The following is a 25,370-nucleotide window of genomic DNA, read 5'->3' on the forward strand; positions in this document are numbered from 1 at the left end:
GCCCAAATGAGTAGAAAGAATAAAATGATAAAATGCGAGTTATCCAAATATCTTGGGCATATGAGTCAGGAAAGCCGGGAACTGCAAGAAGACATCTAAATTCTCTGGGAGGGTGAGGTCTGTTAAAAACTGCCAGTTTTTTAGAGAATTGGAATAGGGCCAGGGTAAGTGAGAAGGAATCAGTGTTTCCAGCTCCAAATGCCTGGGAAAAGCAACGTTAGCAGAAACCAGGATACTCATCACTAATAGCAAAACAGGTCAGTTGCCTTCCATTTAAAAGAGGATTAATTGATTCCAACTGGCAAACCAAAAACTTCACCCAACATATAGAACCTAAGAAGACAAAGAAGTATGTCAGAAAGAGGGAAAGCTCAAGAGACAAAGGGACAATTCAGACGTAATGTTTTGGGGTTTTTTCCCCGCTAATGTCACAGCAGTAACACAAAGGCATCTCCGTCAGTTTGGAGGTGTATCATTTACTGTCAGTGCTTCACCCACATCCCTCCCATCCCCTTATCAAATGTTCATGCCCGCCAGCTTCAAGTAAGCTTTCACAAAATTCCAACACCTGTCTCTACTTCTCTTTGCCAGAGAGCTTGCCCCAGGATGCTGGAGACTGGTCTGCCTGCACAGGAGGTAAATCAGAAAGAATGATTGATTAGTGGGAAAGCACAAATACACCAGCTCCCTTAGCATTAAGGAAGACAACTCCAAGGTGTGATGAGATAAACTGAGATTATGGTGGTGAGAGTTGACCAAAACATTTAAGTAGAAACTCCACATCTTACAAAATGCCGCCCTAACAAGGCTAATTTCTGACAGTGTGCTCTGCACATTCCACTTAGACCTGAGTCATAGTGAGGAAAAGACTGTTCTCATCCAGAGAGAGAGGAGGCTGAAGGACAGCCTGTACCCAGATGAACTAGCAAGAATAGAAAGCAACCACTGTGGGGAAAATACACTGTTCACCTCTGTTTTGAAGTGCTGTATATTTTCTTCAAATGTGTCTAAAATCATAGGTTTGGAAATCAGACATGGCCTTTTCAAAAATGATCTTCTCAATCTCCCAGAAACTTCATTGTTTCTGCCGCTAGTTATTAAGCATCTATTGCACACGAGTTACTCTCCTAAGCAATGTTGAGATAATCAGACAGACACCACAGACCTGCCCTCACTGAATTTATATTCTTGTGTGGGGATGAACCACACATAAACAGGCAATTGCTTTATGGTGAGGTAAATGTTGTAACAGGTTAAGTGAAAGGTTCTGTGGGACCACATAGTAGTGGTACCTAATCTTAATGGGAAAAGGAAGAAATGGGTATTCAGGTTACACATCTCTAAAAAATTTATCACAAACCACAAGGTGTCTTATAAGTTCCATATTTCTCTCCCCTTCCAATTTCAAGAATGCCAAAACTGTGGTAAGATTAATGATACTGAGTCTTAGTGAATAAGGTTTATGTATCCAGAGAGAGAAGCAGGAAGAAAAGATTTACAATGGCCTTTCACTGTCATCCTACTAAAAGAGGCTTGTGAAGAGAAGAGAATAATGACAACTACTTTTAAATAATCAGTGTGATTACTTTTCATGAGCTATACGCTTACCAGTAGAGTGTGTCTGGCAAAGAGTAGACATTTCATAAAGGTATTTATCTACTGTTGGAAGTTCAAATTGGAATAAATTCACCAGAAAAGAAAGATCAAATCCAAGATGTCATGCTGTTTGATGCCACAATTCTCTGTGGAGAATCTATCCTGAAGAAATTGCCATATATCTAGACAAAGATTTTTTAGACAAAGGTGCTAGTCACAGTGTTAGTTGTACTAATGAATTATTGGAGGACTTGCAAAAGAGGACAAGAGTTTTATAAAGTATGATTACATCTATATGATGAAATAATATGCAACAAAACTATAATTTAAAGAATTAATTAACAAGGAAAAACCTCATATTACAATAACGAATGAAAACATTTTGTAACATGGAATATAGAGTATAATCCTACTGAAAGAAAATGCTTCAAAATGAGGACATCCTTTCCCAATCTTTGCTTAGTAGTCTTAGGGGAAATTTCTCTCTTTATACTTCTCTTACTTTCCAAATTCCTTAAGTAAGTTTGTATTATTTCAAAACTCCGAAAAGAAATGATCATAACTCTTATTTTTTAATTAATAGACTTTATTTTTTAAAACAGTTTTAGGCTTACAGAAAATTGAACAGATAGTGCAGAGAGATCCCATATATCTCTTCTTCCTCACAGTTTCTTCTGTTATTAATATCTTGTGTTAGTGAGGTATGTTTATTATAATATATGTACCAATATTCTCACAGTTCAAAATACTTTTTATTTTAATTTTTATTGAGACTACTTCTTTGACCTATGTGCTATTTAGAAGTATGTTATTTAGTCTCAAAATATTTTGGAATTTTCCTCCTATTTTTATGTTATTTATTTCTGGTAAATTTCGTTGTGGTCTGAGAGCATACTTTGTATTATTTCTATTCTTTTAAATTTGTTCAGGTATGTTTTATGGCCCAGAATGTGGTCTTCCTTGGTGAGTGTTTCATGTGAGCTTGAGAAGAATGTGTATTCTGCTACTTTTGGATGAAATATTCTGTAAATGCCAATTAGATTCTGTTGATGGATGGTGTTGTTCAGTTTGACTATGTCCTCACTGATTTTCTGGCTGCTGGATCTGTCAATTACTGATAGAGAGGTGTTGGATTAGCCAACTATGATAGCAGATTCATATATTTCTCCTTCAAGTTCTATCAGTTTTTTGCTTGACATATTTTGACACTTTTCTGGTGTGTGCACTTAAGAATTATTATGTCTTCTTGGAGAATTGACCCCTTTATCATTATGTAATCCTTAATAATTTTCCTTGTTCTGAAATCTGATTTATCTGAAATTTATATAGATACTCTAGTTCTCTTTTGATTAGTGTTAGCATGGTATACCTTTCTCTATCCCATTACTTTTTTTTTCTTAAAGAAGTTTCGCACTGAGCTAACATCTGTTGCTAATCTTTCTCTATTGGCTCAGGAAGATTCACCTGAGCTAACATCTGTTGCCAATCTTCCTCTTTTTGTACGTGAGCTGATACCACAGTAAGGACACTGACAGATGAGTGGTGTAGTTCTATGCCTGGGAACCAAACCAGGGCCACCAAAGCAGAGGATGCTGAACTTAACCACTAGGCCACTGGGACTGGCCCTCTATCTCTTTACTTTTAATCTGTGTCTTTATATTTAAAGCAGGTTGCTTATAGATTGCATATCACTGGGTCTTATTTTTTTATCCACTCTGTCAATCTCTGTCTTTTAATTGGTGTATTTAAACTATTCATATTTAAAGGGATGACCTGTATAGTTGAATTAATGTCCATAATATTTGAATCTCTTCTCTACTTGTTGCACTTGTTCTTTGTTTCTTTTTTGATCTTTCACTATCTTTCTACCTTCTTTAGCTTTAATGGAGCATTTTTAATATTCCATTTTTTTCTCTCTTAGCATATCAAGTATTCTTTTTTAAAATTTTTTAATGATTGCTCTAGAGTTTGAAATATACATTTACAACTAATCTAAGTTTAAAATAGTGTGATATCACTTCATGGGTAGTTCAGATACTTTATAAGAGTATTCACAATTCCTTCCTCCCATCCCTTATAACATTGCTGTCATTCATTGCACCTTTCCCTAAGCTATGTTTACTCAGGTTACCCAATATATTGGTGCTGTTATCATTTCAACAAATACATATATTGGATCAATTAAAAACTTAAAATTAAAGGTTTTAGTTTACCTTTATTTATTCCTCCTTCAATGCTCTTCTTTTTTTGTGTAGATCTCAGTTTCTGACCTGTTTTCCTCTCTCTGAAGAACACCTTTAATGTTCTTGCAAGGCAGACCTCCTGGCAGAAAATTCAGTTTTTGTTTGTCTGAGAAAGTCTTTAAATTCCCTTCACTTTTGAAGGACAATTTTACTGGATACAAAATTCTAGGTTGGTGGGGGCTTTTCTTTTAATACTTTAAATGCTTACTCCACTCTTTTCTTGCTTGCATGGTTTCTGAAGATAAATCTGTTGTAATTCTATCCATGTTTCTATAACAGGTAAGGTAGGTATTTTTTCTCTGGCTTCTTTTAAGATTTTCTTTTTGTCTAGTTTTCTGCCATTTGAATGTGATATGGCTGGGTGTAGTTTTTTGGTATTTGTCCTGCTTGGTTTTACTGAGGTTCCTGTATCTGTGGTTCTGTGTCATTAATTTTTAAAAATTCTCATCTATTTTTTTTTTGAATTTTTCATCTGTTCCTTTCTCTCTTTCTTCTTTTCTGGTATTCTCATTATGTGTATGTTATACCTTTCATAATTGTCCTATGGTTTTTTGGTATTCTGCTCCACATTTTTCATTCTTTTTATCTCTTTACATTTTAGTTTGGCCAATTTCTATTGACATACCTTCAAGATCGCTGATTCTTTCCTCTGCCTTGCCCAGTCTACTGGTAAGCCCATCAAAAGCGTTTTTTATTTCTGTCACAGTGTTTTGATTTCCAGCACTTCTTTTTGATTATTTCTTAGAGTTTCCATCTCTCTGCTTACATTACCTACTGTTCTTGCTTATTGTCTATTATTTCCATTAGAATCCTTAGCACATTAATCGTAACTATTTTAAATTCCTGGTCTGAGAATTCCAACATCTCTGCTATATCTGAGTCTGGTTCTGTTGCTTGCTTTCTCTCTTCAGACTTGGTTTTATATTGCCTTTTAGAGTGCCTTGCTATTTTTTGTTGAAAGCCAAGTGTGATGTTTTGGGTAATAGGAACAAGATAAGTAGAACATTAGTGTGAGGTTTTATGTTTCCCTGGCTAGCAGTTATGCTGTGTTCACTGTGTGCTGTAGCTGTGGGTGTATGTGGCTTCAATTTCCTCTAGCATCATTTTTGTCTTGCCTTTTATCTTTGGATTTCCTTAGAAACTCTTTCTCAATTAGAATCTGAGCCTTGCCTTTCTTTCAGCTCTATACCGTTGTTATAAAGACTTGTTGGGACAGGAAGACTAGAGGGGAAGGGAGGATCAGGAGTTGGGTATTTCCCTCCCTCAATGTTGTTTAGTTTCTGGTAAAGTAGCTTCCCTGAGGGCAGGCAGAGAACAGAAAATGCTGAGAGTCTTTCAAAATGACTACTTTTCCTCTCTCTTTGCCCAAAACTGGAGGAGATTTTTCTCCTATCTTCACCATAAGAACCTAATGGTGCTCCTGGTAAAAGTGTGGGGGCCTCCCTAAGAGCAAGTCCCCAAGATTTTTTACCTTTCAAGCTACACAGCATTTCATCAATTCCCACTTAGGCATTACTACCAATATATATGTATACTAGCTCCAGCAGCTTCTGCCCCAAATAAGCTGTAATTCTGTATTCTCACCTCTCTCTCTACAATTTTCAGGGAGTCAATTTGCCCTGTGACCTCAGCTCTCTGTTGGATCTCAGAAGCTGTTAATTTTCAGTTTGTTCAGCATTTTTTCCTGTTGTGAGAATGAGTGTGACGCCTTCCAAGATGTTTACCTGTTGGAGCTGAAACCAACACTTATTTTTTTAAATAGATAAATAAACAAACATACAAATGTTTGTTGATTGAAAATGCTTGCCACTCTGGCACCTCAAGCATTCAATGGCTCTGCCCCCAACACAGCAACAAGCACACAACAGTACAGGTAGACAAAACCATGGGTGGGGATAGAAAAGCAGGAGAAACCAAATGTTACCAGAGCTGAAGCCACTGTGGGTTTGCTGTGTTGCTTCCTCTTTCCCCTTCGTTCCTACTCACACACTTTCCCATATCTCTTCTGTCTTTGATTCCTCTTCTTGCCCAGCAATGTCCTCTGCTTACTCCTCTTCAAACCATTTCTATTGGAAGATACATCATTAAATGCCTTTTTATAGAATTTTAAAACAAAAAATGGTGTCTAGATATATAAATATATATGTAAATAAATATGAATAGATATAGAGATATGCTTATATGTGTCTGCACAATTTCTAAAAATAGTTACATCTAGGGGAAGAACATAGGCATGAGATAACTGTAGTGAAAGGAAGGGTTATTTTGGCATATACTCTTTTGTACTGTTTAATTTTTTATCATGCACATGTATTCTCTAGAAAAAAATATTGCTTTTTAAGTGGAAGTTAATTGCCCACTCTTTCTTTCTTTGTTTTGTTTTTTTTTTAAATTGAGGTAATATTGATTTATAATATTAGATAAATTTCAGGTGTACATAATTATAAATTATAATCCATCACCACACACATGTGCCTAAGCACCCCTTTGATCCTTCTCCCTCCCCCCTTCCACTCTGTTAACCATCAAGCTGTGTCTATTTCTACGTGTTTGTTTGTCATTGTTTTTATCTTCTGCTTATGAGTGAGATCACATGCTATTTGACCTTCTCCCTCTGACTTATTTCACTTAGCATAATACCCTGAAGTTCCATCCGTGTTGTCACAAACGGCTGGATCATGTTTTCTTATGGCTGAGTAGTATTCCATTGTGTATATACACCAAGTCTTCTTTATCCATTTGTCCCTTGATGGGCACCAAGGTTTCTTCCAAGTCTTGGCTATTGTGAATAATGCTGTGATGAACATAGGAGTATATATATCTTTATGCATTCATGTTTTCATGTTCTTTGGATAAATACCCAGCAGTGGAATAGCTGGATCACGTGGTAGATCTATTCTTAATTTTTTGAGGAATCTCCGTAGTGTTTTCCATAGTGGATGTACCAGATTGCACTACCACCGGCAGTGTATGTGGGTTCCCTTCTCTCCATATCCTCTCCAATACTTATTGTTTCCTGTCTTGTTAATTATAGACATTCTGCTGGGAGTGAGACGATATCCCACTGTAGTTTTGATTTGCATTTCCCTGATAGTTAATGATGTTGAACATCTTTTCAAGTGCTTGTTGGCCATCTATATATCTTCTTTGGAAAAATGTCTGTTCAGATCTTTTGCCAATTTTTAAATTGGGTTGTTACCTTTTTTTGTCATTGAGATGTAAGAATTCTTCATATATTTTGGATATTAATCTGTTACCAGATATATGGTTTGCAAATATCTTCTCCCAATTAGCAGGTTTTCTTTTCATTTTCTTGATGATTTCCCTTGATTTGCAGAAGCTTTTTAGTTTGACATAGTCTCATTTGTTTATTTTTTTCTATTATTTCCTTTGGCCAGTCAAGGGAACTTGACTTGGGCCTTGAACATATACTGCTAAGACTGATGTCAAAGAGCTTACTGCCTATGTTTTCTTTAAGTCTAATCGCTCCAGGTATTACATTCAAGTCTTTAATCCATTTTAAGTTAATTTTTGTGTATGGTGTAAAATAATGGTCTACTTTCATTCTTTTGCATGTAGCTGTCCAGTTTTCCCAACCGTTTATTGAAGGGACTTTCCTTTCTCCATTGTATGTTCTTGGCTCCATAGATGTGTGGGTTTATCTCTGGGCTCTCAGTTCTGTTTCATTGATCTGTATGTCTGTTTTTATTCCAGTACTCTGCTGTTTTGGTTACTATAGCTTTGCAGTATAGTTTTAAATCAGCGAGTGTGATACCTCCAGCCTTGTTATTTTTTCTCAGGATTCCTTTGCCTATTCGTGGTCTTCTGTTATTCCATATAAATTTTAGGATTCTTTGTTCTATTTCTGTGAAAATGTTGTTGGAACTTTCATAGATTGCTTTAGGAAGTATGGATATTTTAGCTATGTTAATTCTTCCAATTCAAGAGCACGGAATATCATTCCATTTGTTTGTGTCTTCTTCAATCTCTTTCAACAATGTTTTCTAGTTTTCAGTGTATAGATCTTTCACTTATTTTATTAAGTGTATTCCTAGGCATTTTATTCTTTTTGTTGCAATTGTAAATGGGATTATATTCTTAATTTCTCTTTCTGCTATTTCTTTGTTAATGTAAAGAAACACAACTGATTTTTGTATGTTGACTTTGTATCTGGCAACTTGACTGTATTCATTTATTGTTTCTAAAAGTTTTTTTAGTGGATTCTTTAGGGTTTTCTATATATATAAACATACCTTCTGAAAATAGTGACAGTTTCACTTCTTCCTTTCCAATTTGGATCCCTTTCATTTCTTTTTCCTGCCTGATTTCTCTGGCTAAGACTTCCAGTGCTGTGTTAAATAAGAGTGGTGAAAGTGGGCATTCTTGTCTGGTTCCCGTTCTTAGAGTGATAACTTTCAATTTTTCTCCTTTGAGAATGATATTAGCTATGGGTTTTTCATATATGGCCTTTATTATGTTGAGGTACTTTCCTTCTATACCCATTTTATTCAGAGTTTTCATCATAAATGGATGCTGTATCTTGTCAAATGCTTTCTCTGCATCTGTTGAAATGATTATGTGATTTTTATTCTTCATTTTGTTAATGTAGTGTATTACCTTGATTGAATTGGGGAGGTTGCACCATTCATGCATCCCTGGGGTAAATCCCATTTGATCATGGTATATCATCTTTTTAATGTATTTTTGTGTTCAGTTTGCTAGTACTTTGTTGAGGATTTTTACATGGATGTTCATCAGTGATATTGGCCTGTGGTTTTTTTTGTATATGTTGTCCTTGTCTGGTTTTGGTATCAGGGTAATGTTTAATCATCCACTCTGGAGATCAATCTGATTATTGCTATCTACCAAAAACAAAAAGCTACAGCAAACATCATATTCAGTAGTAAAGGCCTGAATGTTTTTATTCTAAGGTCAGAAATAAGATAGGGATGTCCATTATTCTCACCTCTACTCATCAATGTATTGGAGGTCTTAGAACAATGAGGAAAATAAAAGATAATTAAGAAAGTATCGAATCTGTTTGCAGATGACATAATTGTGTATACAGAAATTTAAAAAAATAAGATATTCTCTTTCCTCTTGTGTTAACACAATAATTAGAATGGATAGATGAACTTAGCAAGGTTGTTGGATACAAAATCAATATATGAAAATCAATTATATTTCTATGTACTGGTAATAAACAATTAAAATGAAATTTTAAAAACATTTAAAAAGCATAAAAGATATTAAATCCCTAGGAATAAAAATAATGGCCACTTCAAAACAAGACAATAATGTCTATTCTTACCACTTTTATCAACATTGTACTGGCAGAATACAGCACTTTGGCTGTGTGCCAACTTCTCCCTTACTACTCCCAGAAAGATTGTCACCTGATATTCAAATAGATCCATATAAATACAGCCAATACAATTTAAAGAGGGGAGATGGATTTTTCAATAAATGGTCTGGCAGTAATTTAATATCTTCATGAAAAAAATTAAACTTAGTAGATACCTCACACCATTCATAACTAATTTGAAATTGTTCAAAAATCTAAATATTAAAAGAAAAACAAGAAAGCTTTCAAAAGAAAACATGAAAATACATTTGTAACTTTGTAATAGGAAAAGATTAAACAGGACACAGCACTAACAGTAAAGAAAAAAGTTGATAAATTGAACTCTATTAAAATTAAAACATCTATTACCAAAAAACATCATTAAGAATAGCCATATGAATAGGCAAGCCAGAGACTGAGCAAAAATAACTACAATGTATATGTCTGAAAAAGGACTCATATCCAGAATATGCTTTCTTAAAACTCAAATTAATAAGAAAAAAACTAACACTATTTTTCAGTGGGCAAAAGACTTGAAAACACATTTCACAAATGGTGATAACAAAATTTTTAAAAATATACTAGATGCTCAACATCATTATTTACTAAAGAAATGTAAAAAAAAAAAAACAATAAACAAGACAAAAGTTATATTGCACTACACACCCAAAAGAGTAGTTAAAATGAAAAGGACTGCAAATAACAAGTGTTCAGATGAATGAGGAGCATCCTTACCTGGAAACCGTTGGGAGTACAAATTAGTTTAAATATTTTGGAAGACAGTTTAGTGATATTTAATAAGCTTAGAAGTATGTTGATCCCGTGACCTGATAAATCCGCTTCTGGGTATAGACCCAAGAGAAATGAATGTAAATTTCAAGGAAACTACATGTTCAAGAATGTTCATGAAAGCCTTATTAATAATATGCAAAAAAGGAAAACAAGCCAAATGTCCATTAAGAGAATTGATAAATAAATTGCTCTGTATTCATACAATGGAATACTAAACAACAATAACCAAGAACAAGTTACTTATACACAAAATGTTATGGATGAATCTAACACTACATTCTATATTGAGAGAAAGAAGCTAGATACAAGAAAGTAAAAGCAATATTTAACATCTATATGAAGCTCAAGAATGAGCAAAATGAATCTAATGATAAAAGTACTAATAGTAGATACATGCAAAAAGAGAGTGAAGAATGATATTTACTGGGAAGGGGCAGGCAGGAATAATCTGAAATGATGAAAATCCTCTATATATTGATCTATGTCATGGTTACATAGCCCTATATATGTGAAAAAATTCATTGAGGACTTAAGATTTGTATGTTTGCTGCATATAACTCATACTTCAACTTAGAAGGGAGTGGGATTGTTTTTTCACTACCAATATCGTACTGATTCTCCATTACCCCTACCTCACCCTCAACCCTGAATGTCCTGAATTCAGAGATCTTCCCTCTACTATCTCCTCTAAAGCACAGTCTTCCCCTACACTTTTTCCTTTTATTACATTGTTGTTATTACAGCCTCATTGAACAACCATTCCAAAGAACAAAACTAAACATTTTTCCAAACTTTCTTTTTTTTCTAATAGCAGAGAACTTTCCTAAGAAAAGTTCCTAAGTTGAAGTATCTTGCAAACAGCTCACACACTATTGCTTCTAAAAGAACTGTTACCACTAAGAATGTGTTCAGATCAAAAAATTGTTCTCTGAGTTTTTATATAAAGTTGTACCTCCATTTGCCCAATACTGTGAATACATAACTGACACCACCATCCTTTTGCTGTGCCCTGAATTAAAAGATCACAGCTATATGCAATGCCTTAAAATTCAAAGGCAACTCCCTCCCTAAAAACTAGTTGGTTGGCAGAGCTCTAATGGCTCACTTCAACCCAAAGCTATTAGTCAATTACATCATTCAGCTCCTTGAAGTGAGGCTCCAAATTCTATCTTATTAGTCTAGAAATAAAGAGTGAAGCTTGAATTCACATCTTTAACTCCCTTAAATCTATATATCTCTCCCTTAGAAGGTCTAACAAATTAGCCTCGGTCCTCAGAGCTCTGCATACCACTTCAGTGGACACCATGCTTGATTCTATATGGAACTTTAGTTTCCACCAAAAAAATCTTAAAACATTTTTTTTATCATTTTGCCAAGACCAAATCACCAAATGTTTCATCTCCTACATTCTTGCAAAAGTGATGTTCCAATATTAACCCTTGAAAAGTTGTATGACATCACTGTAAGTAGAATTAGATTTCCTTAAATACAAAAATAAAAATAAAAATCTTTGAAACGAAATTTGCCAGGGAAAATAGGGATCAAGAAAGCATAGCAAGGGCGGCCCAGTGGCACAGTGGTTAAGTTCTCACATTCTGCTTTGGCGGCCCAGGCTTCGCCAATTCGAATCTGGGGTGTGGACATACGCACTGCTTGTCAAGCCATGCTGTAGTGTCGGTGTCACAATCCAATGTACACATCAGGATAGATGCAGAGAGGGCTGATGGCCACTCTGAGTTTATTATAGCCAGTGTTTCAATATATACATAGCTTACATCTGTTAAACATACACAGGTGTTCTGGATGAAGTAATTAGCGAATGCCAAGAATTCTTAGTGATTTCTCAAGGAGCCCTCCCTTGGCCTCTGTTTTGATAGTATCATGTTGTCGCTGTGCTCCTATATTTTTAACTCAGAGCAGGCAAGGTCTCTTAGGCAACGGTCCCTCTTGCTCCCGATATCGATATCGTTTGTCCCCGGGCGGCCGCCGCCTGGCTTAGGTTGTCCCCCCAGGGGGTCTTACCCGTCATTGGCTAACCGGCCTTCTCACCTCCAGGTCACAGTTTGTTGGCAAGCTTTTTCCAGTGATTATTAACCCTTCCTATGTCAGGGGCGGCTACAGGTAGCAGATGTCCCACATATAAAGTGGAGGAAGATGGGCACGGATGTTAGCTCAGGGCCAGTCTTCCTCAGCAAAAAGAGGAGAATTGGCTGCAGATGTTAGCTCAGGGCTAAGCTTCTTCTTCAAAAAGAAGCATGGCAAGAGGAAAGCAGAGCAAAGTGGATTAGAATTCAGGGAACTAGATTCCAGTCCTAGCTCTGGCACTGTTCACGTGTGTGCCTTGTAGGGCAACTTACAAAGTATTTGAGCCTCTAGTGTGTGTCATATGAGGGCCTGGATTAAATGACTTCTTACGCCTAATTAAGAGTAATCCTCTGTGACAGTGGAAACAATTTTCATAAATTAAAGAATTATCGGAACAGTTAGGGTAGAGTAAGGAGTAAAGGAAATATATTGCTTAAGAACAAGCTAAAAATTTCTTATAAGCATAGGAGAGCAAGCAGAGGCATTTATTTCCCTCATTAAAAATATAATAAAAGAAACATTTATAAACAAAGCTTTGGGTCCCTTTTCTCAATCATTTTTAAGAGAAAATTTTTCTGCTCAAAGTTTTCTTCAGAGCAATTTTGACATCCTTATTCCTCAGGCTATAGATTACTGGATTAAACATGGGCACCACAGCAGTATAGAATATGGAGGACACTTTCCCCTGGTCAAGGGGTAAAATAGAAGGTGGTTTGAGGTACATAAAAGCTCCTGACCCAAAGAAAAGAGATACCACAATTATATGGGAACTACAGGTACTAAAGGCTTTGGATTGGCCTTCAGCAGAGCTAATGTGGAGAATGGTAAAAAGAATAAAACCATAAGAGATAAAAATGGTCACAATGGGCACCCCAATGCCAATGGTCACAACAATAAAGACCACCAGCAAATTTATGTAAGAACTGTTGCAGGAGAGCTCAAGGAGAGGAATAATATCACACATATAGTGATTGACAAGGTTGTCGGCACAAAAGGTCATAATCATTATGTTTCCCATATGGGCCACAGCCCCAAACACTCCCATCCCATAGACACCCAATAAAAGGAGTAAACAGACCTGAGGAGACATGGTGACAGTGTACACCAGTGGTTTACAGATGGCGACATAGCGGTCATATGCCATTGCTGACAGGATATAGGATTCAGAAAAGACAAAGAAACAGAAGAAAAAAAACTGAGTCATACACCCTGCATAGGAAATGATGTTCTTCTCTGAGACAAAACCCATCAACATTTTAGGGGTGAGGGTAGTGGAGTAACTAAAATCTATGAAGGACAAGTTGAAGAGGAAAAAGTACATGGGAATGTGAAGGTGAGAATTCAGCCCAATCAGGGTTATCAAACCCAGGTTCCCTGCCACGGTGACCACGTAGAAACCTAGAAACAGGAAGAAGAAGGGGATCTGCAGTTCTGGCTGGTCTGTTAAGCCTGTGAGGATAAACTCTGTCACAGAGGAGGTGTTATCTGCCGTCATTCTCCTCTAGGAGAGTCTGTGAGGGGAAGAAAGAAAAGAGTCACTGAGAGAAAGAGATGCTACATACCATGGAATTTAAGGGGGTGAGTTGGAGAAGAAAAGAACAAGAACATTTACTGAGCACTAACTATGAGATAGGCATTGTTCTAAATGCTGAAGAGCATTATGATTATCCCCATTTGACAAATGAGGACACTGGGCTTAAGTGGGTATGCAAGTCCCAATGTTACTAAGTTGCAGCAGAAGTTGAACTCAGGCGGTCTCACTCCCAGGGTTTGAGCTTTTATCCATCTGCTACAGGACAGACCAGGTCAGGCAGGCACTCTCCCTCTTCGTGCTTGGAGTCACAGTGCTGTACTCTACTGGCTCTGATCCATCTCTGTCAAGGAAACTCAAATGGCCCTGGTGAAAACAAGATGACAACTTGGAGCTCATACCCCTCTGCTTCTGTTTCTCTACTTTGAGGATTAAAATCTCTAGTTTATCTTGATTCTCTTCCTGAGCTGAAGAACGTGATGTCTGCTTTCAGCTTTATCGGAGCCAACTGTCCAGCTTCCGGGGATGAGAGAACATCATTTCCTAATGCCCAAGGATACCCAGAGACTAAAGAGTTTTATTCTGGATTAGAGATCTCAGTGACCTAGTTAGAGATACTCCCTCAAGATCGCTGCTCCAGAGACCACCTTCCCTAAGGAAGAAGAAATGTGTGTTTATACCCTTGATAATTCTTGACGTGACTTCTAGTGACCTATTCCTTTATTCAGATTACATCTTTTTAAGCACAATTAAGAGCAAAGCACTGCGGGAAAAATAATTCTTGCTACCTTATACTGAGTACTCACTGTGCATCAAACACTGTTTCTGACCCAGCAACAGCCTACTGACACCAAGTATCTAAAGCAATGCACAGATCATTTTACCTTGTTTATTCCTCACAATAACCTTATATGTTAGATCTATTAATCTCCAGTTTAAAGGTGAGGAGCACACAGGTGTAGTAGGTCTCAGAATCTTGAGTCAAATCCTAGTCTATCCAACTCCAAAATTCTTAGTTTTAATCACTATGCTACACTACCTCCCTCTGAGCAACGGATGAACTCTCTGAAGCAGCATTTTTACTTACTAGGTTCTCACGAGACTCTATACATAAAAACAAGTACTTACATAACTTTAATGGAATGCAGAAAGAGTTAGAGCCAAAAAAGGTAACGTTAAGGATATTGGATTTCAGAGGAAGATATTCATTATTTCAATCACATCTAATATATACCAAGAATTATTTGCACCTTCTCCAAGCTTACAAATAAACATTCTCTAATTTTTCTCCACTACTTTACCATGCAGTTTAAGCTTGATTATTAAAAACAAATACTTGTCAGATAAGAAATAACAACTTTTTTGTCCAGACCTAACAGCAGAGAATGGACTATACAGCCAATATGTTGGATAATGGGGAGTTGATGGAAGGCTTTGAATAAGAATAGCATTTCTTCAACAACTACCAATTCAGCATCCACCCTGTCCTGAAACTGTTGTAAGTCCTGGTGATTCTTTAGTAAAAAAACAAAAGCCAAAGAGATTCTGGCACTCATGGAGCTTTCATTCAAGTGGGAGAAAACAGAAAACACATGAAAGAAAGACGTAAATCTTGTAACATGAAAAGTGCTATGAAGAAAAGGAAAGCAAGGGAGAAGGACAGAAAAGGCAAGCGTTCAGATTTCAGTTTTAAATAGCGTAATCTGACATTTGAGCAATGACTTGAAAGAGACCTGAAAAGCAGTTACTCGAATAAAATGTTGGACTTCCATGGCTTAATGCAGCATGTTTCCAAGACATCACATTTTTGTCCTGCACTTTAAACACAATACTTTAACCCAAAATACTGGCTCTGAGGAAGAAAATTGTGACTGTAGTAACAGGATAGAGGAGCAAAAGACCTTGTTGAGGTTTAGACAATCACAAGTCACACAGTGTAGCTTATTGACTGATAATGATATAAAGAGTATATAAAATTGTGTATGGCAACTTGCATTCTACACTCCTTATCAGGGGCTTTTATATAGTCAAATTTCAGTTAGCACATGAGTTATATATGTTTTTGCTCAGAGTTAAGACCTGGAGTCCTCTTTGAAAAGTTATGAAATCAAAACACAAAAGCAGAAGTCCATCTTCTTACATGCAAGTCCAACTAAAATCACCTCACACAGACCTGTGTGTTTATGAGCATGTGCACATTCATCAATGAGGATTTGCTCACCCTCAGCTAAGACTTAGTAATGACAGTTTCTCATCTGTCTATTAACACTGACAATTGTCCATGGCCCAGAGTGACTCTAATGAATCCCAATCCCTGTTCTCAAACCCATTACACATTTTTCAAAAATAGAGAAAAACAATCCATTATCAAAAAATTAAGATAAAAGCCATAAGTATGCTCTCCTTGAGAGCCAGGGGCAAAGAAGAACTTAAGGGTTCATTAAATGTTCACTTTTTTCTAGGAATCTTAGAGAGCTCTTGTATGCATGTTGCAACACCAGGGAAAATTCTTCTGAGGGTTTTGTCACTTCGGAGATGGTTTCCCATGGAAATTTCATTTCAAATGCATCAAGGTTTTTTTTCAAGTGAACCAGGGCCTCTCTGAAGTCATTTTCACTGTTGACTTGCTCCCATGCAGGCAGAGAGAAACATAGAAGTAAAGATTTTTGATTAAGTTACTTTTGTCACAGAACTATCTCTTTCCCAAAACTTGAATCTCTGTATAATGGATTCCTTGTTCTACTTACTGCTGATATTAAAATATAAGTGATACCTGGATTATAGCATACTCATGTGGAAAATGTATGTACAATGTGGTACATCTTTTAATACATGCCTTATGCCCATGAGCAACTCTCAAATATCTGGTAGACCTTTAAGCAACACCAGAGTGGTGCTGAGAGTAGTACCCTTCATTCCATTCACACCAGAGAAACACAAGGATAAGCTACAATCACAACCAAAAAAGTCAGAGAGCCTGTCCAAAGAAAAAAGATGGCAGCTGAAGTGTCTTCATTTGATATGACTTCAAATAGATTCTAAGGATGGGAAAAAAATTAAATTAATCTATCAGAAGTCATATGGTCTGTATTATACTTAATTTTCAATTAGTTTTTAATATGTAAATTTGACATATTAAAGTGATAGGTAAAGGGATTCAAAAGAAATAGTTCATGCCTTACAGGGGTTTACAGTCTAATAGAGGAATCTCCTGTTCTGTCTTTTTATGACTTTATTCCTTTCATATTTCAAATTTCCAGTGTTCCATTCTCAACCATCTGAGCTGCTTCTCCCTTAAATGTCTGATGAGCCCATTATTGACTTCAACAACATCCTTTATGAGGCTAATTCCTTGATTTGTGTCTTTAGTTCTTATTTGTCTAGTCCCTGTCCTGTGTATACAACCTCTCTACTAAAATGTTCCAGTATGCTGTCCTGTTGTCATCCTGAACTTGACAAGTACAAAAATTAACACATCTTCTTTGTCCCATATTCTGCCATCTTCCCATTTATTTATTCGAGGGGAAGTAGAGGATAGTATTAGTGGCATATTATAAGCCTTGGTTCACTTGAGTTGGTCCTAGTTAACATTTGTTGTCCCACAAAACATTATTAGTAGCAGTCCCTTTCACTATTTAATATATCCAGGGAAATGATAAATTGTATGTGGAATCAAACCAACCTCTACAATTTCTGGCTCTGCCACTTACTAGCTGTGTAGCCTTGGGAACTCTGTTTGATTTCTTCTGATCTTCCAATTACTTATCTTAAAAAGGGGATAATAATCATAAATGGTGCAGTTTCCATTATACAGAACATAGAAGGCATAAAAGTATTTTATTATTGTTACTATTGTTATTGGTATTATCAATATTATTATTCCAGTCTATGCACTCAAATGAAAGGGATAGTTTAGACTGCAGTGGTATACAGAAACAGCTAAAACAGGGAGAGACTGAAAATAGGAAGATCAGTTAAGGTTTCACAAGCAGTGGAAATAGTAAACTAAAAATAGTATCAAGAGATAAGATAATGGAAGAATTTGATTTAGCATCTCTATGGTTTGAGAAAGGACAGAGAAGAAAGAAGCACAAATCAAATCTGACTAAAATTTTGAGCCCGGAACCAGGAGTAGGATGGCAGAAATGAATAAATAAGGAGTGGGAAGGATAAGGAGCTAGATTTTAGTCTAGATGATAAAATGCTGGCAGGAAATCTTCAAAAGGAAAAGATAAGAAAAAATTAGCAGTGGAGGATCAGACTTGGGAGAAAAGTGGTCAAAATACAAATCAGGATCCTCTGATCACAGAAGGATTATAAATTGTTTTCAGGAGAAATATTTAAAGACACAGTAGTCAAAGATTAAGTAAATATTTCTTGAATTCATGAAATTCACAGAAGCCAAAAACCGAGAATTTCAAGAGTGAGATTAACTGATGTTTCTGTGCATTCAAGGGAAAAAAGAACTGAAAATTATTCTAAATAAATTGTACTCTTGCACTCCAATTTACTTCTTCAACATCACTGTTTATCTATATTTTGTCTTTAAACGTTTGGAAGAATTCAACATTAAAGCCATTTTATCCTGAAATTTCCTTTGTAGGAAGGATTTTAATAACAAAATCTATTTCTTTAATAAACAGGGCTATTCAGATTTTCTATTTCATTTTTTGTAAGTTTTACTGGTTTATATCTTTAAAAAATTTTTCCAGGTCCTCTAAGTTGTCAACATTATCAGCATAAAGTTATTCATAATATTCCTTTATTATTCTTTCAATATTTGTAGGATCTGTAATGACTACCCCTCTTTCATTCCTGATATTATTAATTTTTGTTTTATATCCTTTTCTTGATCAGCGTAGCTAAAATTTTATCAAATTTATTGATCTCTTAAGAAGTCTACATTTTGTTTTAATTGATTTTCTCTATTAATTAATTATTGATATTCTATTTCATTAATTTTCACTCTCATCTTTATCATTTCTTTCCTTCTCTTTACTTTGGGTTCAATTTGCACTTCCATTTCTATGGTTTTAGAGTGAGAAGCATTGGTCATTGATTTTTAACTTTTTTTCCTCTCCGATACAGACATTTAAAATTTTAAATTTCCCAGGGCCAGCACAGTGGCATAGTGGTTAAGTGCACATGCTCCGCTTCAGTGGCCTGGAGTTCACAAGTTAGGATTGTATAGGCGTGAACCTATACACTGCTCATCAAGCCATGCTGTGGAAGCATCCCAGGTACAAAATAGAGGAAGATTGGCATAGATGTTAGCTCAGGGACAATCTTCCTCACCAAAAAAATAAATAAATTTCCTTCCAGAAACTGCCTTAGCTATATCATGAAATACCCAGAAATTATTTTTTCATTTTCATTCGGTTCAAAAATATTTTCTAATTTCCTTTGTGGTTTGTTTCTCAACACTTGGGTTATTTAGAATTGTGTGGTTCAATTTCCAAATATTTGGAGTCTTTCCAGTGATCTGTTCTTAGTTCCTAATTTAATTCCACAGTATTCAGATATACTCCGTTTTACGTTCTCCTAGATTTATTGAAATGTGTTTAATGTCCCAGCATATAGTCTATCTTGGTAAATTTTTCATACGCACTTGAAAAAATGCTGTATTCTATTGTTGTTGGATGAAGTGTTGCATAAAAGTCACTTTGTTCATGTCTATTGATAGTATTATTCAAGTTCTCCTATGTCCATAATAATTTTCTGTCCACTCATTGTATCAATTGCTAAGAGTAATATTGAATATCCAACCTTGTGAATTTTTCTGTATCTTCTTTCAGTTCTGTCTGTATTTGCTTTATGTATTGAAGTTCTGTTTTTAGATGAATATGCACTTAGAATTATGTCTTTTATTACTTAATACTTGAATTATTGTGAAATATCCCTCGTGATCTTTGTTAATATTTCAAGTCCAGAAGTCTACTGTGTCAGAAATTAATATAATTATTTCAGATTTCTTATGATTTGTTCTTGCACAGTATATCTTTATCCTTTTTTTAAGAAAATATCTATCTTTATATTTAAATTGCAATTTATTTAAACTGCATGTGGTTAGGTTTTTATTTTTTCTTTATCCAGTTTTACTTTCTCTGTCTCTTAATTGGCATGTTTGTTAGTGCTATTGAGTTGATTCCAACTCCTTGCACATTTAGACTATTTATATTCAGTGTAACTATTGAATTAAGCCTCTGATCTTGCTGTTTGTTTTCTACTCATCCCATCTGGTCTCCCTTCCTTTTTTTCCTCTTTTCCTGCCTTCCTTTAGATTAGTTGAGTACTTTTTAGCAACCTCTTTTATCTCTTCTGTTGGCTTCTTTTCTATATCCCATTTTATTTGAGGCTTCTAATAGTGTTGACAATGTATAAATTTACCTTATCAAAATCTATCCTGAAATAATAGTTTAGCAATCTATGTAAATGTCAAAAATTTTAAGAGAATATGTTTTCATTTCTCCTTCCATCCTTTGTGATCATTGTCATAGAGAACTGGCTCTTTATTAAGTTGCCCTGCAGACAGATAATGTCAGACCGTTAACCTTTAGACATTAATATTAATAAACAGTTAATAGCTAAGAGTGAGAGCCAGAGTGCCTCTTTAAGAACTTACAGAGAGGTCCTTATCTCTGGTCTGAGCAAAAGACTAAAGTTTAATAGTTGGGGTCACAAGGCTCCAAAGGCAATTGAATGCTCAGACTGTTATCCTCCAACCAGGGCCCTTGCTAGGAAAAACTGAGGCCATGAAACATACATTCCTCAATATGGATTTGCTTTTCCTTCCTGCAGAGCCTCAGCCAGCATCATTATTATGGAATGACTGGTTAGCATCCAAACAGGAGACCCATTGCATATTGAAACAAGTGTGGGAGTAGGTCTGTGACCACAGATTCCACTGGTCATAACACATACTACACCATCCAGAGCCAGCCAGCGTCATAGAACACTGGAACAATCTTTTAAAGCACAGGTAAAGTGCCAGCTCAGAGACAAGACTCTGAAGGGATGAGGTGCTATCCCTCAGGTCATGGCTCCATTTCTCATTGCTTCCAGTGGCCCACCAAGAGGTTTTGTGTTCCACATCAGTGTAAGTCTGAGCTCAAGGGAGTCTGAAATCCTAGTCCCCAAAGGGGCACACTCTGGCCAGAGGACACAGAAATGGGCCTACTAAATTATAAATTATGGCTGCCACCAGGGCACTTAGGACTCCTCATTGCCCAGCACCAGCAGACAAGAAGTAGATTCGCCATTCTGGTAGAAATAATTGATCCAGTCAGAAAAGGAGGTAAGGCTTCTTTTACACACAGAAGCAAAAAGGACTGTGTGTGGAACTCAAATATTCCACATGACGCTTCCTGGTACTCCTTTGCCCCACTGTAACTGTGAATGGATATGGTGGCAAATCTAAGATATGAAGGATATTATTACCAAAGATTCAAACCCTTCCATAAGGAAGGAATTGCTCTATTTTAGACATTCATTTACTGATCACTCTATAGTAGGACTTAACTCATAATAGTTATTAATAAATATTTGCTGAATATATTACTTTCACTTAAAATAGATGTGGACTTAGCTTTTAACACTCTCCAACCCCAGTTCCTCTTTCTAGTCTCCCAAAAATTTCTATTACAATTTTTCATTCTCAATACTTAATGTCTCTGTTATTAGAACTCTATAAATAACCATCACTACAGAGCCAAATACTATATACTCTGAATATATTTCCTATTTGTACTACCCGAAATTTTCCCTGAAGCTGATAGTAATTGCCCAATGCCATTCTGCATCCTGTGTAGTATCTGTCAAATATCCATCAATATTAATTTCTAAATGTCCAAACATGAGACAATCTATCAATTTCCTTTTTCTCCTGGAGGCCTCCATCTTTCTTGCATATCTGGACTGATTGCTCTTGGATCTGATTCATGACCATCAGCCTGGAACTCCCTTTGCTGCTCCCCTATGTTGGATCTCCTCTTTCCTAGACTCCGGTATTGTCAGTGACAAGTCTAGTAGCATTCTCAAATCTGTTCCTTTCATGTGATCGTCTCTCTCTTCTTTACCTACATGCCCCACCTTGCCACCATCTCAATCTCTCTCTATTCCTCTCTTTTTCTCCCTTTGTTTGAAAGCTTGTAGGATCTTCATCCACAGTGTTCTTAAATTTCACAAGAATATGTCTTTGTATACCTATTTTCATTCAAAGTGTTCCTTCATCTGGCAATACAATTCCTTTAGCTCTAGAAATTTTTTAATACTATATATTGATAATTTTCTTCCAACCAAGTTTTTCTGTCCTTTCTTTCCAGGATTATGATTATTCGGATATTGGATTTACCCTCCTCTATCTCTTTAACCATTTTTCATACTTTTGAGAGACTTCGTTACCTTTAAGTTCTACCCTGTTTTTTATTATTAAGCTATCATGTTTTTTAATTTCTTAAGAGTTATTTCTCACTCTATGACTTTTTTTCATGTCATTATATTCTTGTGTGATAGATGGCACACAGAACACTATATTTAAGTGTAAATTCCAAAAAAGTTTCAATACTACAAAAAACCCCTGTAAAATCAGGTTACTTCACGTACTAATAATTATTTTTAATGTTTAATTGAAATATAAATCATATATATAAAAATTCACCTATTTTAAGTGTGCAGTTCAATGAAGCTTAATAAATATATGGTTGTGTAAATATCAGTACATTCAAGATATAGGATATTTCTATCACTCCAGAAACTTCTCTCCTGTCCTTCTGAAGACAAATTCCCCACCCCATTCCTGGGCCAAGACAACCATGAATCTGCTTTCTTTCACTATGTTTTTGCCTTTTCTAAAATTCCACTAAATGTAATCAAAAAGTATGAAGTCTTCTATATCTACTTGTTTAACTTAGAAGAATGAGTTTGACATTCATCCAGGTTGCTACTTATATCAGTAGTCCCTTCCTTTTTAATGCAAGGCTTTATTCTATTGTCTGGATAACACAACTTGTTTATCCATTCACTTGTAAATGGATACATGAGCTGTTTCCTTTTTTAGTCTATGATAAATAACACTACTGTGAACATTAATATTCAGTTTCTCTTGGGGATATACGCTTTCATTTCTCTAGGGTAATATCTATCAGTAGGTAAATATCTAGGAGTAAGATTACTGGGTTGTATAGTAAATGTTAGTTTTATAAGAAGCTGAAAAGTTGCTTTCAAAACCTTCCTCATCATCAGGGAGTGCCAACTCATACAAATCCTTGTTAACACTTGGCATGGTCAATTTTTATAATTTTAAACCTCCTAATGGGTGTGTAGTAATATTTTATTTGATTCTGATTTGCATTTCCCTAAAGAAGTGTTTTCAAATCTTTTCCCAGTTTCTAATTAGGTTGTCTTATTGAGTTGTAAGCAAAATATATATAGTCTATTTATATTATTATTTGTATATTACGTATTCTAGATATAAGTCGTTTATCAGATATATATTTTATAAATATTTTCTTCTACTTTGTGGTTTGCATTTTTATTTTTAACAGTCTTATGAAGAGCAAAAGTTTTTAATATTGATGAAATTCAGTTTATGAACTTCTTTCTTTTAGGATTCATACTTTATTTGTCTTAAGGAGTCTTTCCCTAACACAGAGTGAGAAATATTTTTTCCTGCGTTTCCTTCTAAAAGTTTGATAGTTTTAAATCTTATAATTAAGTGTATAATTCTTTTTGAGTTCATTATCATATGGATTTCCAATTATCTAGAATCATTATTGAAAAGACTTTCCTTTCTATTGCTTTGGTAACTTCGTTGAAAATAAATCAACCATACCTGAGTAGGTCAACTTCTAGAGCTCCTGTTCTATCATCAATCTATAGTCTATCTTTATGCTAACACTACAGTGTCTTGATTACAGAATCTTTAGAGTAAATCTTGAAATCAAACAGAGTAAATCCTTCAACTTTGCTCTTATTTTTCCAGGTTGTTTTGTTTAGTCCAGATCCTTTCCATCTCTGTATAAATTGGAGAATCAAACTGTCAATTTCTGAAAAATTGTAGTGGAATCTTGATTGCGAATTTCATTGAATCAAAGGATCAATGGTAGGGAGAATTGATATCTTACCAGTTTTGATTCTTCCTTCCTATGATTATGGCATGTCTCTCCATTAATTTGGAATTATTTTCATTTCTTTTGCAATATTTTGTAGTTTTCAATGTGCCAGACTTACATATATTTTGCTAAACTTTCTGCTAAGTATTTCATGTTTTTGACACTATTGTACATTGCATTGTTTTTTAATTTCAATTTCTAATTGTTTATTACTAGTATACAGAAATACAACTGATTTTCTTGTATCCTCTAATCCTACTAAACTCTCCTGTTAGTTCTAGCAGCTCTTCTGTAGATTCATGAGGCTTTTTCATGTGGAACACTATGTTCTCTGTTTATCCTTCCCTTCCAGTCAAGATGACATTTTATTTTTCTTGCTTTGTAGCACTTCCCAGGCCCTCCACTACGGTGTTGTATAGAAGTGGTTGGAGATGTCAGCCTTGATGTGTTTCCGATCTTAGAGGAAAGCATTACATCTTCCACCAGCAAATACAATGTTTCGTCACAGATACCCTTTATCAAGTTGAGTAAATTCCCTTCAATTTTCAGATTTTATTATGAATGGATGTTGAATTCTGTCAAATGATTTCTCTATACTTATTCAGATTTTTTTTGGTTTTCCTTTTTATTTGGTTAGTGTGGTGAATCACATTAATTGATTTTCGAATGTGAAACCAACCGTGTGTTCCTGGGATAAAATTCCACTTCAAAACTATGTAAAACTATTTTTGTATTATGCTGGATATTATTGGCCAATATTTTCAGTTGATTTTTTTGCATGTAAATGCATGAGGGATGTTGGCCTTTTCTTTTCTTTTTTTTTGTTTGTAATGTCTTTGTCTAGTTTAGGTATCAGCAGTAATATGGCCCCACCTTATTCCTACAATTTCCCCAGGAGAGCCAAGGTTTCTGTCACTAATGATCACTGCACCAGACTTATCCTTAGATCCAGGTGACACATTAATGCTTTCTGAGAACTGAACAGGCCATGGACCTGAGAGATGGGAACACAAGGGCTTCCTTTGAACAAGATTATTCCCAGTGGCTCTTTTTCTATTCTTCAAACTGACTGGGTCTATAATTAAAGCAAGAACTGAATAAAGAAAACAAGAATAAAGCAAGAACTTTATTCTGCATTCTATAGTTTACAAAAGCCCTTCACACACACTGTATCTTAATTAATCCTCACAAACCTTTGAGATTGTATCACGTTCCCATTTTATAGATAAGAAAGTTGGAGTATGTATGACTTGCCTAAAGTCACCTAGTAAGAAATTAGCATATCAATGCATCCTATGGAAGTCTTTTACCTCTAAATTTCAAAGTTCATGATCTTTCCAGTACTCTACCATTTCATGCCTTTTCCAACTTTACTAGAGGATTTTGGGGGTCTGGAAAGGAATTGTAATAATATGATTAAAACATTTTGGAAAAAGACACAGCAAGGAGCAAAATTTAACACCAAATGCAGAGAAGTTTGGGAGAACAAATCAGGAATGAGAATTGAATCTGTTATGGAGATAAAGATTGTGCTGGGGTAACAATCCTAGTCAAGTCTTGGCTCTCCAATCCCACCCAAACAACAAAATGAAGGCATTCAATGCATTTAAGTAAACTCAAACTAAATTCAACACCAATTAAATGGGAGGCCTCACAGCACTCCATCTACC

At 35.5% G+C, this 25,370-nt stretch overlaps 1 protein-coding gene across 1 annotated transcript; it reads right to left on the reverse strand.

Moving 5' to 3' along the window:
• Positions 1–12,619: 12,619 nt before the first annotated feature.
• Positions 12,620–13,564, reverse strand: LOC103551579 (olfactory receptor 8B12-like). The gene has a single exon (XM_008521102.2). The coding sequence runs from the start codon at positions 13,553–13,555 to the stop codon at positions 12,620–12,622; it is 936 nt and encodes a 311-aa protein (XP_008519324.2). The 5' UTR covers positions 13,556–13,564.
• Between the last annotated feature and the right edge of the window lie 11,806 nt (positions 13,565–25,370).

The sequence above is a fragment of the Equus przewalskii genome, chromosome 6 (genome assembly GCF_037783145.1).
Source record: "Equus przewalskii isolate Varuska chromosome 6, EquPr2, whole genome shotgun sequence".
NCBI lineage: Eukaryota > Metazoa > Chordata > Mammalia > Perissodactyla > Equidae > Equus > Equus przewalskii.